Source organism: Xenopus laevis, chromosome 7L, assembly GCF_017654675.1.
Source record: "Xenopus laevis strain J_2021 chromosome 7L, Xenopus_laevis_v10.1, whole genome shotgun sequence".
NCBI classification, from domain to species: domain Eukaryota; kingdom Metazoa; phylum Chordata; class Amphibia; order Anura; family Pipidae; genus Xenopus; species Xenopus laevis.
In genome coordinates, this window is record NC_054383.1 from 133,322,711 (window position 1) to 133,341,602 (window position 18,892).

Here is an 18,892-nt window from a genome sequence, read left to right on the forward strand (position 1 = left end):
TGTAGCCTTACAGAGATATTTGTTTTTTAGATAGGGTCAGTGACCCCCATTTCAAAGCTGGAAAGAGTCAGAAGGTAAATAATTACAGAACTATAAAAAAAGAAAAAATGAAGGCCGATTGAAAAGTTGCTTAGAATGGGCCATTCTATAACATGCTAAAAGTTCACTTAAAGGAGAACCACCCGTTTTAAGGGGAAGTTAAACAATGACATCGGCCAATACCCAAACTGAGGACCATCAAAATGCTGTTGTTGACGTGACTGTTGCCTTGGTAACTGACACAGCTTGCAGTTATCACACAGCCCCACAAACTGCCCAGTGTGTATATAACGGCCCCTGTATTCAGGGGAGGGCTGGGAACTCCTTTCACTGTTTTTTCTCTGCACACGGATCAGAATTTATTTAGTTAAATCCATTGTTCTTGAAGGAAACTGAAAGTTAAAGAGCTGACGACCCCATGTTTCCTGTTGTTTCCCCCACTTCCACCTGCTATTCATACACATATACATATATATACAGTATATCTTAAATAAAGTACCCCCTCTAGCAAAATATAAGGATATTATAAGTCACAGAGGAGTTCCATGACTATAGGACAAGGCCGAGTGCTTTTATACAGGTCATGGAACTCCGAGGTTACTTCTGATATCCTGATAAAATGGAACTGGGGGTACTTTATTTATACACAAGTTTCAGTGAGTCGTGTGACAGAAATTACATCAGAACTCACCGTTTATAACTGATGACATCAGAACTCACCGTTTATAACTGATGACATCAGAACTCACCGTTTATAAGGATATCATTTACAAGATATTCATGGTTTTGTGTATTATATGTATATATATATAGAAAACAGAAGATGAGCCGCACTCACAGGACTTAAAAATAATAAATATTGATTTATTAAAGTTAGTGACCGACGTTTCGGCCTTTCTCAAGGTACAGAAAATGGTAAAATAAATGCTTTAAATACATGAAAAGGCGGGAAAAAACAGCAACACCCTCAATGACGTATAATTTGTGTCAATGGCCGATGACTATAATTAGCATAAATCACAATAGTTGTTTCTTATGTATATTACCCATATGAAAAAATTATGCCATCATTTGTATGCCTCATTATTTGAGGAAGTTCCTAGTGTGAAAGCAAGAATTAAACCATAGGGGAGGCAAAATTCTTGCTTTCACTCTAGGAACTTCCTCAAATTAAGATATTTAGTAACACTTAGTACAATATCAAGTAGATGAAACAAATGTGGTACATTCTTGCTTTGTTTTCAAACTTTTTAAAGGAAAAGGTAAGCTACGGAGGCATTTTATTTGCCAATAGATTAGCTGCAATAGTGCAAGCTAGAATGCTATATTTATTCTGTAGAATGTTTTACCATATCTGAGTAAAAAACTCTAGAAACTCTCTGTTTGTTTAGAATAGCAGCTGCAGTATTAACATGGTGTGACATCACTTCCTGCCTGAGTCTCTCCCTGCTCTGGGCTCAGATTACAGCAGAGAAGTGAGGGGGGTGGAGAGGAGCAAACTGAGCATGCTCTTGCCCAGGGCAATTGGGTTTAAGCTTAAGGCAGGAAGTCTGATACAGAAGCCCATGAGTACACAATAGAAGGAAAGAAATGCAGTGTTTCTTTTGACAGGGGACTCAGAGCAACATTACTTTGGGGGTTTACTGGTGTATTTAGGTGGAGCTTTCTGATAAGACTTACTTAGTTTTAACCTTTCCTTCTCCTTTAACCTTTTTAAGATCATGATAAAGATGAACAGTGAAGTGTGATATAGGGGTATAGGTAATTGATGGCATATTTTTTAGTCATCTTCTGTTTTCTATGTGAATTGTCTGACGCTGCACCCAGGCACATTTAACGCTGTTCTCGAGAGTGCCGGCATCTCTGTGTATTATATATATATATATGACTGAAGAACAGGCTCCTCATTGGATTGCATGTGTGTGTGTGTATATATAAATATATATAATACACAAAACCATGAATATCTTGTAAATTATATCCTTATAAACGGTGAGTTCTGATGTCATCAGTTATAAACGGTGAGTTCTGATGTCATCAGTTATAAACGGTGAGTTCTGATGTCATCAGTTATAAACGGTGAGTTCTGATGTTATTTCTGTCACATGACTCACTGAAATTTGTGTATTATAATAAATAAAGTACCCCCAGTTGCAAAATATGAGGATATTAGAAGTTACCTCGGAGTTCCATGACCTGTATAAAAACACTCATTCTTCAGCCTCGTACTTTTATATGGTCATGGAACTCCTCGGTAACTTATAATATCCTTATATTTTACAAGAGGGGGTACTTTATTCACTATCTATATATAATGCACAAGAGCCATGAATATCCTGTAAATTATATCCTTATAAATGGTGGTTAGTGATGTCATCTGTTATAAGATGAGCCTAGTGATGTCATTTCTGTCTAGGGATGCACCCAATACAGGATTTGGCCTTTTTCAGCAGGATTTGGATTTGGCCGAATCCTTCTGTCCGGCTGAACTGAATCCTAATTTGCATAGGCAAATTAGCAGTGGGGAGGAGGACAAGGAAGTAATAAATGTTTCCCCTTCCCACCCCTAATTTGCATATGCAAATTAGGATTCTGTTTGGTATTCGGCGAATCTTTCGAAACGGAGTCGGGGGTTCAGCCGAATCCAAGATACTGGGTTCTGTGCATCCCTAAAAAATAAATAAATAAATATATATATATATATATATATATATATATATAATGTAGCAGGTTATAGGTAAGCAGCCTTGCAGTTGATCTTTTTTGGGGGGAATTTAATTATAATTATTTGTGACTGAAAATGAGTGTGTCTGTTTCTAGTATGCAGCTCCCCTTCTTTTACAGCATTAAAATGTTATTATTTGCCCAACAGCCAGATATTGGTTACAATGCCAACCTGGAAGGTTGCAGAATGAGCAGAGATAAATGAAGGCCAATTGCAAATTGTCTTGTCATGTATTTCATGGGGGACCTTCCCTTGATGGGAGACTGCATCGCTTCAAGCGGTTGGCGACAGCTAGGGAATACTAGGGCTCACGCACATTACCGAAAAATTACACAAGCGTTTCCATGGAGACAGTGACGAGGACACAATTAGGCCGGAGAGAGAGAGTTTTCTGAGCTGCGGTGTTAAATCTGCCTTTACTGGCGAATAAACAGCTGCGATACTGATTATAAGTGTGTGGGGGGGCTCAGCTCTAGGGATTAATGTGAGAGCAGATTAACTGGTTTGTCTCTGCGCTACGGAACATGTTGGCTTCTCTGCAGTGCGGGAGTAAGAATATAATATGCCGAGGGTTAGGGTAGACACTACTGGAATTGGGGAGGGATACACAAAGACGCCGTCGCTTCACTTCTTCATTTCTGTGAAATGGTGGAGATGTTGGAACTTTCTTTTGCTCCTCTTCACTTCTGCATGCGAATAAAATGAAGAGGTAAAATATAATATAGTTTAAAAGGAGAGAGAAGTAGAGAAGAGATAGAGAAGTGTTAAACAGATAGAGGAGGTGGAGGCATCAGAGAGGAAAGGAGAGAAGAAGAAAACGGGAAACAAAAAAGAGAAAATGAAGGTATTAAACAACAGCGTAAGTAATAGTGAGAGAATGATATATATGAAATAATCTTGGGTAATATAGAATATGATGGGGTTCAGCTATGTTATGACTTCGCGAAAGACTCGGCCGAATACTGTACGGAATCCTAATTTGCATATGCACATTGTTTAATGACAAAAAGTCACGCGATTTCTCTCCCCGCCCCTAATTTGCATATGCAAAGTAGGATTCGGTTCAGCTGGGCAGAAGGATTTGGCCGAATCCTGCTGAAAAAGGCCGAATCCGTAACTGATTCCTGTATTTGGTGCATCCCTAGTTATGACGCACGATACTGTGTTTGCAGAAACTGAATTGGCAGCCAACAAAAGTCCTATGGACAGTTTTTATTTTGGGGTCCCTACAGGTCACACACATGAATTTAAACATACTGAGCATCAAACTGGGCTTTAGAAGGAAATACCAAAAAGGAAAATGGGCTTAAAGTGGGTGAAACCGGAATGTATTGGTGCGTGAGGTATATTATAACAATGGGTGTGGCTTATGCTTGTGGGAGGGGCTTGTTTAAGCACGCCGCACCATACAGAGAATCCCTCCACTTTTTTCACTTCCTGATGGTCAAATGATAATGCCGCATGGGTGTAAGGTTGGGGTATGTACCAAATTGTAGCCGTTATTATATACAGGAGCTGATTATTACATGATTCCCCAGTAGAATCACTTGCACTGGCCGATACATTAGAAGCTTCAAGAAAGGGTCGGACGCCTCTTTTATAAAGTACACAGCGCACCGTGCTGATCCAGGGATCGGTCCAATCGGCATGTTTGATTGAGGAATACTTCCCCTTGTACAGTGTATAGGAGACAGCTACATGTGTGTTTATGGGTGTGTATATATATGTATGTGTGTGTGTGACTGGCAGGTGTTGGGGCTTAGTAGTCCAGTGATCACAGCTGTTCCTGACACAGATACAATGAGCCATTGAGAAACCCATGGACGTCTCCCGATGCTGTGACAGACATACAGACAGACAGACGTGTGCTGGACAAGTTGCGCTTCTTTTGTTGCTCCAGAACAGTTGCTAGTAACTCTCTGAGCCGGGAAATTGCAGCTTCTTTTGTGCAGTTTCAGGTACTGAAGTGTCACTGGATTTACTGTGCCCTTATTGTGCCCCTACACTCTGTCCTAACAACCCCTTCAGCCTGCTCTGCTGATGTGTAAAGTGCAGAGTACATGGATACAAGGGGCTAATGATGCCAAGTATATACTCTAGCTGTGCCCAGGGATCACATAGAAGGCGCTGCAAATAGATGCCAAGCATATATCACAGGTAAATGGGTGGTACCAAGTATATACTCTAGCTGTGCCCAGTAGGGGTAGTTACAACTGCAAGTCCCCCGGAAGCAGAGCACCCGTGATGCCAGGGCACCCATCCAAAGGATTTACATTGGGGCCCAATAATAATTCTATTTTTGTGTCATTGCCTATAGGAGAGCATAAGGATAAGTGAGAAGAGACTCCTTTGGCTCTGCACTTACTGTGTATAGAGTCGGTCCCCTATAGTTCTGCAGTGTATGAAACTGTCTGTTTAGGTGGCCAGTAGATTTTTTTCCACCGAAATTGAGAAAAGTCACCAGAAAATGCGAGAATGCTTAAAAGTGATGGGACACTGGGCCCAAAATCTGGTAACTCCCATTGCATGCTGGGTATTGTAGTCTTACATCGAACTTGGCAGTTGGTAAATAAAAACGACGTTACCCAACATGCATTGGGAGACGCAGGCTTTTCACATTAGGGCAAGAAAAAACTTTGGCTGGTTTCCAAAGTACAAACCGGGCCCGAAAAGTAGCCCAAATCCGTACCTTGTCTAGTTTGTACTTTCAAAACCCGCCTGGGCTTTAAAGGAAAACTACACCCCCCAAACAATGTAGGTCTCTATAAAAAAGATATTGCATAAAACAGCTCATATGTAAAATCCTGCTTCATGTAAATAAACCATTTTCATACTTTTCTAGTAGTATGTGCCATTGGGTAATCATAAATAGAAAATTGCCATTTTAAAAAATAAGGGCCGCCCCCTGGGATCGTAGGATTCACTGTACTCACAAACAAACCAACAAACCATACATGTTAGGTCACATGAGCCAATTAACAGACAGAGTTGTGTCTTTTGCTTCCTCACTTCTTCCTGTTACAGGTAGAGCTGCAGTATTTCTGGTCAGGTGATCTCTGAGGCAGCACAAAGACCATCACAAAATGGGGGCTCAAGGCAAGAGATGTAAAAGGGCAATATTTACTCAAATATATATTCCAGTTTGGTAAGATTCTTTAATATGCCACTTAATATGATATGAACTATCTGTTGCTTAAGTGTTCATTTTGGGGGTATAGTTTTCCTTTAAATTAGTAACCCAATTTGGCTGGAAAACCACCAACCTGGCAACCCTGCTGTCTGTCATTCTTATGTCACCCACAAGGGGCAGCGGCGGTGAGCTAAGTGCCAGGAGGGCTGACATCTGTCACCTTGGACCTGAGCTCTGCATGAGACCAACTGCAGGGATGTCAGAACAGCTGGCCAGAGACACCTGTCACTCTGAGAGAGAATAAGGCAACAGAGAGGAATGAACAAATGTCAGAGAAATAGGGCACAGGGCCATACTGTGTGTGAACAGTCCCAATTATACCAGCGATCCTCCTCCACTGCTCAGCCTGACTACATGTATCACTGTAGCACGAGTCAGCTCTCCTCCACTCGAGACTACAGTACCCACAATCCCTTGCATGTTCTGTGATTGTCCTTCTTTGCTGAGCATGCAAGGCATTGTGGGAACTGTAGTTTTGGCTGGAGGAGAGCTGACTAGCGTTATGGTGTTTCAGTGGTACATGTAGTCAGGACCAGCAGTGCAGGGAGAGACAACCAGTGGCAATGAGGACTGAGTGTATATTTCTTTCACTGTGCACAAAAAGGGGCGTTTGTATGAAGTTCCCCTTTAAATGGGCTCTACGCCTTTAAATGAACAATTTCCAATTGGTTTTTATTTTTTATTGTTTGTGAGTTATTCAGCTTTTTATTCAGCAGCTCTCCTGTTTGCAACTTCAGTAATCTGGTAACTAGGGTCCACATTTTTTTTTTTTTAGATGGGGTCAGTGACTCCCATTTGAAAGCTGGAAAGAGACAGAAGAAGAAGGCAAATAGTTCAAAAACTATAAAAAAAGAAAATATGAAGGCCGATTGAAAAGTGGCTTAGAATTAGCCATTCCATAACATACTAAAATTTAACTTAATGGTGAACCACCTCTTTACTAAATCTGGGTTCCTGTATTTGTTCTGTATCAGTTCTGTGCCTTCATTGGGCAAAATGCAGTGTTTAGGTGAAGCTCAGGGAGTAGTTGTAGAAGGTGCCGGATGCTGAGGTCAGACCTATGAAAAGAAACGAGAATGAAGTTTGTCGCTCGGGGGGTGATGTTGGGCCCCTGTGGTGCCAGGACTCTGTGTTTATGAACAGAACGTTCTCCCCCCAGTCCCATGTCTCCCTTACTGAACAAGCGACGCTTTATATGAAATAGCACTGGCTGTTGGCACCTCTCTGCTCCCAGGAACTGACAGTCATCAAATCCCTGGCACCTCTCAACTGACCAGCGATACTGGGGCCCTACTGTCTCCTGCAGCCAAATCACATGCCAACGATTTTCATCTCATTCAGTAACTGATCACTGGGTAAATACTGGCTCAGTGCTGTAGCTATGTACTAATGTTATGTACTATGCCATGCCTACACTGCCCTCATTTAATACTTAGGGACTGTTCCTGCTGAATTGTGCTTAGTACAGAGGAATACCTATGCTGCCATAGTTTTATGGGATCTCTCTGTACAGACTATGAGCAAACTTAGGGGACTGTTCCTGCTGAATTGTGCTTAGTACAGGGAATACCTATGCTGCCATAGTTTTATGAGATCTCTCTGTACAGACTATGAGCAAACTGCTTCATTTGCCCTTTAATTAACTCTCTCTTCATTGCTGCCTAATTCTATTAAGGCCTTGCCATGTAGAAGTGCAGTAAACAACCCAAACCATGTGTTTGTATCCTTATATTGGTAGTGCTATTATTATTATTATTATTATATTATTATTATTACTATTGTTATTATCCTAGTATTGCAGATTTGTCAGGCAACCTATAGGCTGCAAGTATAACGTTTCCTTTCCAACCAATCACAAATGAGGCTTTTCATAATACATTTAGCCTGACCATGAATCCCTCTGACCTCTCTGACCAATGGGCAATGAGCAGTCCAATTGGCAGTAGGGTGAGCAGGCAGCAAAGTGCTGGGAATAATCTTTCCATTGATTTGTATGGCAATTGCCCCAACTAGGAAGGTGACCCCACTGGAAATTGCACAGGCACCAAAACACTGTCCATCGCCCTTGGTCATTTGTAACAGTTCCTAATTGTAACTCGCCAATCAATGGGCCCCATTAGACAACCCCCCTGAGATATGAGTGTGAGTGACAGGAAATGCACAATTGCCCCGTGAGTTGTGTTGTTGGAGGGTGGGAATGTGAAGTGGCTGAACAAATGATCCTTTACAAATGCAAATAGGGGGAATCAACAAAAGGGACAAATGAGTCATGAAGGGATTTGCTCTTGGAGGTCCCACCTGTTTGTTTCTTGGACTCTCCCATGTGCAGAGATAATGTAGCTGAGGGAGAGGCAGGGCACAATGACTTTTCTGGCTTGTCAGGGATGGAGTTCCACATTTATAAGGTAGGTTAGGGCACTTGGCATGCATCATGCATTAGGGGCTTACTGTATGGAATGTGGCGGGTCCAGCGGCCTTCAGATGGGACATAGGCTTGTAGTAAACTGTGTGTGTTTGGGGGAAAGGTGAGAAATGTATTATCCTATTAATATACTTTTTATTATTCTAACAAATTGAATATGGTAACAGTAATGCAAGATGGAGACTGTAGGACAGATGGAGACAGTAGGACAAGAAGGAGACAATAGTGCAAGATGAAGACAGTGGAGCAAACGGAGACAGTAGGACAAGATGAAGACAGTAGAGCAAAATTGAGGCAGTAGTGCAAGATGGAGACAGTAGGCCAAGATGGAGACAGTGAGACAGGATGGAGACAGTAGCTCAAGATGGAGACAGTAGGGCAAGATTGAGACAGTACAACAAGATAGAGGCATCATGGAAAGCTTGAGACAGGAGGGCAAGATGGAGACAGTAGGGCAAGATGGAGACAGTTGGGCAAGATGGAGACAGTAGGACAGGATGGAGACAGTAGGGCAAGATTGAGAGAGTAAAACAAGATGGAGGCATCATGGAAAGATTGAGACAAGAGAGCAAGATGGAGACAGTAGAGCAACATGGAGACAGTAGAGCAAGTTAAAGACAGTAGGACAGGATAGAGACAGTAGGGGAAAATTGAGACACTAGGGCAAGATGGAGACAGTAGAGCAAGATGGTGACAGTAGTGCAATATGGAGACAGTAGGACAAGATGGAGACAGTAGGACAAGATGGAGACAGTAGAGCAAGATGGAGACATCATAGAAATATGGAGACGGTACAACAAGATAGAGGCATCATGGAAAGCTTGAGACAGGAGGGCAAGATGGAGACAGTAGTGCAAGATGGAGAAAGTAGGGCAAGATGGAGACAGTTGGGCAAGATGGAGACACTAGGGCAAGTTGAAGACAGTAGGACAGGATAGAGACAGTAGGGCAACATTGAGACACTAGGGCAAGATGGAGACAGTAGAGCAAGATGGTGACAGTAATGCAATATGGAGACAATAGGACAAGATGGAGACAGTAGGACAAGATGGAGACAGTAGAGCAAGATGGAGACATCATAGAAATATGGAGACGGTAGAGCGAGATGAGAACAGTACGGCAAGATGGAGACAGTAGGGCAAGATGGAGACAGTATGACAAGATGCAGATAGCAGGGCAAGACAGAGACATCATGGAAAGATTGAGACAGTAGAACAAATAAAGAACAGTAGGACAAGATGGAGACCATAGGGCAAGATGGTGACTGTAGGGCAAGATGGAGACAGTAGGGAAAGATGGATACACCATAGAAAGATAGAGACAGAAGGGCAAGATGGAGACAGTAGGACAAGGTGGAGAAAGAAGGCCAAGATGAAGCCAGTAGGGCAAGATGGATACATCATAGAAAGATAGAGACAGTAGGGCAAGATGGAGACAGTAGAACAAGGTGAAGTAAGAAGGGCAAGATGGAGCCAGTAGGACAAGATGGATACATCATAGAAAGATAGAGAAAGTAGGGCAAGATGGAGACAGTAGGGCAAGATGGAGACAGTAGGGCAAGATGGAGACAGTAGAGCAAGATGGAGTCAGAAATGATAGAGACAGTAGAACTACATGTTATAAAACTCCCAGCACCTTTGGAACCCATAATTAGTTTTGTTTTTTTTTTTAGTTATTATTTCTACTATATATTTTTGCAGATGAAACTGAAATTTGAAATGCCACCTTGCAAATAAGACATATTGTAAGTGTAGAATTATGATGCTTATACTTCTGATCCTATTCATTCTTTGCTCTGATATTTTCCTTAATTTCTGGTTGCTACGATAAGCAGCTCTAGAAACCAGATGTCATTCTTACAGATTTGCAGGACAAAGCAAGAGGTGTCAGAGATAAATAAACATTTATATCCAATAAATGTTGTATTTGTGTTACTAGATGAGCCCTAATATCTTATTTTATTGTGTCTCTCTCTGCAGCACTGGCAGTATCACTCCCCGCAGCACTCCCAGTAACTCCCCTGCTGTGCGGAGGCGTCTGGTGAGCAGCGAAGTTGACAGTATGGTGGAAAGGGGATCAGAAGGCTCCGCAGAGCAGACCCCCAACACTTTTACTCCCACTTTACTTCAGTCTTCTACTGTGCCAGGGAACCAGTGCAATGCCCAGCAACCCACACAAACCAACTCCCAGCCTGGAACCCCACTCACATCTCAACTCAGTGGGCGAGGATTCATACGGAACAGCAAGGTGAGAGAATGTTGCTGGGTTCTGATACGGGGAATAATATACCCCCTACTGTAAATTACAAGGATCTTAGAAGTCACTGATGGGTTATGTGACCATATAAAGGCACAAGGCTGCAGGCTGAGTTATACAGGGAACTCTGAGTATCACTCATGTATTATAAGGGATAATGTACCCCCTACTGTAAATGATAAGGATATTAGAAGTCACAGAGGGGTTTTGTGACCATATAAAGGCACAAGGCTGCAGGCTGAGTTATACAGGGAACTCGGAGTATCACTTATGTATTATAAGGGATAATGTACCCCCTACTGTAAATGATAAGGATATTAGAAGTCACAGAGGGGTTTTGTGACAATATAAAGGCACAAGGCTGCAGGCTGAGTTATACAGGGAACTCTGAGTATCACTCATGTATTATAGGGGATAATGTACCCCCTACTGTAAATGATAAGGATATTAGAAGTCACTGAGGGGTTGTTCTGTGACCATATAAAGGCACAAGTCTGCAGGCTGAGTTATACAGGGAACTCTGAGTATCACTTGTGTATTATAAGGGATAATGTACCCCCTACTGTAAATGATAAGGATATTAGAAGTCACTGAGGGGTTGTTCTGTGACCATATAAAGGCACAAGGCTGCAGGCTGAGTTATACAGGGAACTCTGAGTATCACTCATGTATTATAAGGGATAATGTACCCCCCACTGTAAATGCTAAGGATATAAGAATTCATATAAGAGGCAACTGGGCCTCACATCAGATCACTTGAATGAAACAGCTGCCTCAGTTCTGCAACACAATAGGATGTGACAGTTGCCTTTAGAAACTGCTCAGTGTCATGTGACTAGAAATAATAAACTTCCCCTGAGGAGCAGAGGCTTGGGAGCCACATGGAGATTAACATGAGCTGGAGGATCCATGTAATACACACAGCACTGACCAGATATATACAAATATAGAGGTTATACAATATATGCTTGTACAGCGCTACTTATCATACATAGACATATACACACAACATATCTCCATACAGTCACTTCCAGGATGGCAAATGAGGAAGAAATGTTTATGTGAAAGTTACATTTTGTGGAAGTCTGTGTTTCATAGCAAATGATTTTTGTGTTTAGAGAAGTGGGGTGGCCTTGTGCCAAGTAGTGGGGGGACATTATTTCGGGGCCCCTGTAGCGCCAACAGCTGCTGACTTGTGTTTTGCTCTTTTTACAGAAGATGCAGAGCTGGTACAGTGTGAGTATCTCCCCAGTAGCCTACTCCTCCTCCTCTTCATCCTCCTCCTCCTCTTTATCCTCCTCCTCCTCTTCATCCTCCTCTTCATCCTCCTCCTCATCCTCCTCCTCTCTTTGTCTTTTTCTTCTATTTCCTATTTGTGTGATACAATATTTTGGTGCATTCACCTCTCCCTGCCATTACAGATGTTGAGCCCCACTTACAAGCAGCGGAATGAAGATTTTCGTAAGATTTTTAAAAAACTTCCAGATTCTGAGCGTCTCATTGTTGGTGAGTTGTGTAAACTCTGATTTTATTATAAGCACACCCCAATGATTCTACAGGAACCACATGTATTTTACTCTATCCCTGTAATTTCTACTCTATCCCTGTACTTTCTACTCTATCCCTGTACTTTCTACTCTATCCTTGTACTTTCTACTCTATCCCTGTACTTTCTACTCTATCCCTGTACTTTCTACTCTATCCCTGTACTTTCTACTCTATCTCTGTACTTTCTACTCTATCCTTGTACTTTCTACTCTATCCTTGTACTTTCTACTCTGTCTCTGTACTTTCTACTCTCTCTCTGTACTTTCTACTCTCTCTGTACTTTCTACTCTATCCCTGTACTTTCTACTCTATCCTTGTACTTTCTACTCTATCCCTGTACTTTCTACTCTCTCCCTGTACTTTCTACTCTATCCCTGTACTTTCTACTCTATCTCTGTACTTTCTACTCTATCTCTGTACTTTCTACTCTCTCCCTGTACTTTCTGCTCTATCCCTGTACTTTCTACTCTATCCATGTACTTTCTACTCTGTCTCTGTACTTTCTGCTCTATCCCTGTACTTTCTACTCTATCCATGTACTTTCTACTCTGTCTCTGTACTTTCTACTCTATCCCTGTACTTTCTTCTCTATCTCTGTACTTTCTACTCTATCCCTGTACTTTCTACTCTATCCCTGTACTTTCTACTCTATCCCTGTACTTTCTACTCTATCCCTGTACTTTCTACTCTATCCCTGTACTTTCTACTCTATCTCTGTACTTTCTACTCTATCTCTGTACTTTCTACTCTATCCTTGTACTTTCTACTCTGTCTCTGTACTTTCTACTCTCTCTCTGTACTTTCTACTCTATCCCTGTACTTTCTACTCTATCCCTGTACTTTCTACTCTATCCTTGTACTTTCTACTCTATCCCTGTACTTTCTACTCTCTCCCTGTACTTTCTACTCTATCCCTGTACTTTCTACTCTATCTCTGTACTTTCTACTCTATCTCTGTACTTTCTACTCTATCTCTGTACTTTCTACTCTATCTCTGTACTTTCTACTCTATCCCTGTACTTTCTACTCTGTCCATGTACTTTCTACTCTGTCCATGTACTTTCTACTCTGTCCATGTACTTTCTACTCTATCCTTGTACTTTCTACTCTGTCTCTGTACTTTCTACTCTGTCTCTGTACTTTCTACTCTATCCCTGTACTTTCTTCTCTATCTCTGTACTTTCTACTCTATCCCTGTACTTTCTACTCTATCCCTGTACTTTCTACTCTATCCCTGCATTTCTCTCACTTCATTTCTCTCATGCTGCCTGTGCTCTGTTCCCCGTCAGACTACTCCTGTGCTCTGCAGAAGGATATCTTACTTCAGGGAAGACTCTATTTATCGGAGAACTGGATCTGTTTTTATAGCAACATTTTCCGCTGGGAAACTACGGTGAGTGTGACACTTGGGATACAGAGAAGTCAGAGACACAAGTGATGGGGTTCTGCATCAGTCTGGGTATTAGGTTTCTCCTCCATGTGACCTTAATAATAATAATAATAATATATACACAATGGCTCCCAAGACAACAGCAACTCCAAGATGCTCAGTGGTGGACAGGCCATGCCCCCCGATAATGTATAGCTGATGTCACCAGAAGGCTTATTCCCACAGGCCGCTAGCGAGCAGTCTGTATCTCTGCCCAATGTGCCCAAAGGCTGCCAGTGCAACATTGGTCTTTAAATGTTACATGAAAGTGGCTCATCTGGCCAGCTGTGAAGTTGGGGGTGTGGGAAGGGTATGTTACAGTAAGTGAGGTTGGGGGGGCGCAGTTGGCTGGTTTTGGTTCTGACTCTGGGTCTGGATCTTCTCTGTTATTGGGCAGATCATGATTCAGCTGAAGGACATACAATGTATCAAGAAGGAGAAGACGGCCAAGCTGATCCCCAACGCCATCCAAGTTTGCACTGAAACCGAGAAGGTGAGAATCTCGGGGTGTGGGGGTCAGTATTTTACTTTTTATTTACATTTTCCATCATCACGTCCTAAGCCCCTGTTATTTGCAGATGGCAGATCCATCTCCATTACTGTTTTAGGTAAAGAATAGGGAGTTGCATGTACTAACAGAATTGGGGAAGAGCCTTTCATCTGGCCACAGAATAGGGATCAGGTCTCTTCTACAGTTTGAGGCACAGAATAGGGGACTTCCTTAACTGTATGGGGCTCAGAATATGGGTCAGATGTTTCTAGCGTTTGGGACAGAGAGTGGGGGAGAGTAGAGGTCCTACCCTTCAACAGTTTGGGGCAGATCATCCCCATTACTGTTTTGGGTACAGAATAGGGGAGTTCATTTACTAACAGAATTGAGGAAGAGTCTTTCATCTGTTTGGGGCACAAAATAGGGAACCTCCTCTATGGTTTGGGGCTCAGAATAGGGATCAGGTCTCTTCTACAGTTTAGAGCACAGAATAGGGGACCTCCTCTATGAGGTCAAATGTATTCTAGAGTTTGGGCAAAGAATAGGGGGTTCTACCCTTCAACAGTTTTGGGCACAGAATAAGGGGCAGATCCATCTCCATTAATGTTTTGTGTAAAGAATAGGGAGTTTCATGTACTAACAGAATTGGGGAAGAGCCATTCATCTGTTTTGGGCAGAGAATAGGGATCAGATCTATTCTACAGTTTGAGGCACAGAATAGGGGGCTTCCTCTACTGTTTGGGGCTCAGACTAGGGGTCAGATGTCTTCTAGAGTTTGGGGCAGAGAGTGGGGGTCCTACCCGTCAACAGTTTGGGACAGATCATCCCCCATTACTGTTTTGGGTTCAGAATAGGGGGCTTCATGTAGTAACAGAATTTAGGGAAGACCCCTTCTACTGTTTGGGGTGCAGGTCTGTAACTTTTTAAAATCCTTGTTCATGACATTGACAAGTGTGTGTATCTAGAGTTGGGAGCATAGGCTGTGATGGGTTATTTGTGGGGCACTGCCAGCTTTAGTACTAAGTAAGAGTAATATAACAACATTTATACCAACGTCATTTATAGCCGAGCACCAGGGCAGATCCCCCCTCTGGTTTCAGCTAAAATCAGCTCTGCTAATAGGATTGGGTTGCTCTTGTTTACAATTGGAATGTTGCATTTTTGGCAGAGAGGGGGAGGAAGATGGAGGTGAGTGGGGGGAGCGGTGTTATGGTGCCACTCAACATTCCCATTTCTCTTCCTCGGCAACAAGCCAGAGACACCCGCCCCTTTCCCGGGTCATTCCCATTGACTATTAGTGCAGCTGATTGGATTGATCCCACTTATCACCCAGTGTTTGTACTTTAGTCCCAGAGTAAATATCAGGGCAGTTTATCAGGACAATGAAGTGCTTGGCTTTATATTAACCCATCGCCTGCCTGACGCTGGGGATTCCAGTATTCACACCTACCTCTAGGTACAAACTGTCACAGAGTATCTTAGTGTCATTCCTATGTCAGTGCCTGTCCGTGTATCTGCCTGTGAGTATGTTGTGGGTCTCTGTATTTCCAGTATTCGGCCGTGTCTGATACATTGGCTGCTTGTCCTGTACCTGTGTATAATAAATGTACAGCTCTTATTCCCTTAGTTAATTTCATTGCCTGTCTCTGTTTTTTTTTTCCATTTCAGGTTAAGCTTTTCTTTCCCTCTGGCTTTGTCTTTCCTTTTGTCTATTTGATGCATTTATGTATTTGTACAATCATCAAATGTCTCATCTTCTCCTTTGATTTTCTAGCACTTTTTCACCTCCTTTGGCGCCCGAGATCGCTCATTTCTGCTGATTTTCCGCCTCTGGCAAAATGCTCTTTTAGATAAGGTAAGTGCCCGGCCTTTAATCGTAGAGCTTGAGAAAGTCTATTATGGTCACACAATATATATTAGCCTATGTGATACTATATCGGGCTGTACTATAAGAACCCAGTGGAGCAGGAACAACCCAGAAGTGGAAACAGTTGGTTCATCCCAGACCTTGCACTGCGGGTGACTCCATGTGGGAGTCAGGAGGAAAGTCCAAATATCTGCCAGTACCAGGATACACGGAGCTGCATTATCTAATAGTATTTCCAGGAAATCTGAGTGGGAGTATGTTGAAGGCTACAGCAGTAATTAAATGGGTTGTGCACCTTTAAATTAACTGTTAGTATAATGTAGAGAGGGTTATTCTGAGACAATTTGTAATTGGTTTTTATTTTTTATTATTTGTGGTTTTTGAGTTATTTAGCTTTTTATTCAGCAGCTCTCCAGTTTGCAGTTTCAGCCGTCTGATTGCTAGGGTCCAAATTCCCCTAGCAACCATGCACTGAAGAGACTGGAATATGAATAGGAGAGGCCTGAATAGCAATAACAATAAGGGGGTTATTTATTAAAGGTCGAGTTGTTAAATCTCTAAAAAAAATCAATATTTTATATACTCGATGCAGCAAAAAGGCCGAATCCTGAAATCCACTATCTCAGACCTCCCAACATTTTGGAAGTAAAAAGGAGGGACAAAAATTTTTTTCCCTCACGTAGCGCAGCAATTTTTTGACCACACCCCTTTCTGTGGCCACACCCCATAATTACCAGTTTGAAAATATTTCTCCTCATCTAAACTGTGTTTTTGTGTCTCAATATTGTTACAAAGTATCTTATTTGCACCTGTTAGCTGTTCTGGGCTCTCTGCTAAAAGCCAATTAAGTGAGAAACTTTGTTTCTTTTTCTGGCTGTTCAGTGCAGAGAAAAGAGGGACTTTCCAGTACAAATGAGGGACTGCGGGTTGAGCATAGAAAAGAGGGACTGTCCCTCCGAAAAAGGGACAGTTGGGAGGTATGGACCTGTGAAGGCAACAATCTCAATTTAAAGTTATCGTGGTCTGCGCTGGATTTAGCCTGAAAATCTCTTTTTTTTTCAGGGGAAAACTTGAGTGATTGGGGGAAAGAGCACAACAAAATTCATACAATCCAAGTTTTCGCTCGATTTTATCGAGTTTTTTCACGATCCAAATAAAATCGAGTTTTATTTTAATAAATAAGATAAAAAATCGGGCATAGGAGCTTGAGGTTTTTTGTTTTTTTTTAATCACTATTATGAGATAAATTCGGATTTTAGTAAATAACCCCCTTAATGTGTAGCCTTACAGAGCATTTGTTTTCAGATGGGGTCAGTGACCCCCCATTTGAAATCTGGCAAGAATTAGAAGAAAGAGGCAAATAAAAAAGACCAATTGAAAAGTTGCTTAGAATTGGCTTTTCTATAGCGTACTAAAAGTTATCTGAAAGGTGAAGCCCCCCTTTAACTTTATATATAGATGTATTATTGTTACAAGCAAGCGTCTTACAGTTAATTAATAGGAAACATTAGGATTAGATGGACCTGGTCACAAAAGCTTACAATCTGAAGGTCTGCATTAGCCACGGGGAGGATAGATAGGTTTGCTGCTCTTTGCTTTGTTCTTGGTTGGGGGGTGACATCTGAGACTCCCTGTACCCTAACATTTGAGACAGGCCCGAGGGGCTATACAAGTAGTTGCACAAAGGGCCACAATCAGAAGGGGCGGAGCCCTGACTCATTAGAAGCCACTTGGCTGGAAGTGGCCAGGGAACTTGTCCAAGCTCATTGTTATCAGCTCACGGGATCACTTGTTTATGTTTAACTAAGAGGAATCTCAACCCACAGCCAAAGTGACTTTCACTCCCCATTGGCTCTGACTTAACCCTTTCCTCACCAGAAACTTCAGCTGTGGTACTCGGGCTTTTATATTTATATATCAGAGACATACGCAGGTATTTTATCAGCCCTGCTGGGAATCTGAACTGATTCTAGTTCATTGGGCAGCCATACAATGGGCAGTAGCAGCTTTTTGGGCATGTGAATGACATAGAAGGGCACGTGGAGTTATAGGGGCATCTCCTTAAAGGGTTGTTCCCCTTTAAATTAACTGTTAATATGATGTAGAAATGGATATTCTGAGACAATTTGCAATTGGTTTTCATTTTTTATTATTTGTGGTTTTTGAGTTATTTAGCTTTTTATTCAGCAGCTCTCCAGTTTGTAATTGCAGCCATCTTGGACCCTAGTAACCATGCATTGATTTTAATGAGAGACTGGAATATGAATAGCAGAGGCCTGAATAGAAAGATGAGTAATAAAAAGTAGCAATACATGATGTGTAGCCTTTCGTGTTGTTTTTTTAGATGGGGTCAGTGACCCCCATTTGAAAACTGGAAAGAGTCAGAAGAAGAAGACAAATAATTTAAAAAAATCATAAAGGATAGGGAAACCTTAAAAATAAGTGAATGTAAAATTGACAAGGGGGCTATTCTAAGCACTTTTGCAATGTACATTCATTATTTATTTATTTTTAATTCCAAGACATTAAAGGATACAGCGCCATCTGCTGAAAGAAAGAGGCTGATGTTCTTCTGCTTAGGAATAAAATTAGAAACCTTTCTCACACCTTTCCTAAGCAGAAGAACATCAGCCTCTTTCTTTCTCCTGACAACTTCCTTGACTACTTGCTGGTCAGACTGGTGGGAAAATGACCAGCAGGTGGCGCTGTTGTAACAAAATTCATTCATAGTAACAGTACATGTATCCCTTAATATCTTGGAATAAAAACAAAATAAATAACGAATATAAATTACAAAAGTGCTTAGAATAGCCCCCTCATCAGTTTTACATTCACTTATTTTTAAGGTTTACTTATCCTTTAACCGCTTTCAGTAGGGGACAAAGAAAGTCATTTAGATTTATTGGTGGCTCCCCCTGGTGGCCAA

The 18,892-nt window shown here is 41.8% G+C and overlaps 1 protein-coding gene across 3 annotated transcripts in view; it reads left to right on the forward strand.

Annotated features, from left to right (window-relative positions):
* gramd1a.L (GRAM domain containing 1A L homeolog) overlaps positions 1 to 18,892 on the forward strand; it is a 91,904-nt gene that overhangs the window by 60,562 nt on the left and 12,450 nt on the right. For 2 of the 3 annotated variants that reach the window (XM_041569795.1, XM_041569797.1), the window contains 6 exons: positions 10,356 to 10,623; positions 11,848 to 11,868; positions 12,054 to 12,138; positions 13,470 to 13,573; positions 14,007 to 14,102; positions 15,874 to 15,954. In XM_041569795.1, the coding sequence (XP_041425729.1) occupies positions 10,356 to 10,623; positions 11,848 to 11,868; positions 12,054 to 12,138; positions 13,470 to 13,573; positions 14,007 to 14,102; positions 15,874 to 15,954 (655 nt within the window). Of the gene's footprint in view, positions 1 to 8,248; positions 8,360 to 10,355; positions 10,624 to 11,847; positions 11,869 to 12,053; positions 12,139 to 13,469; positions 13,574 to 14,006; positions 14,103 to 15,873; positions 15,955 to 18,892 lie in introns of those variants that run through there. The other variant, XM_041569796.1, reaches the window with a different exon arrangement.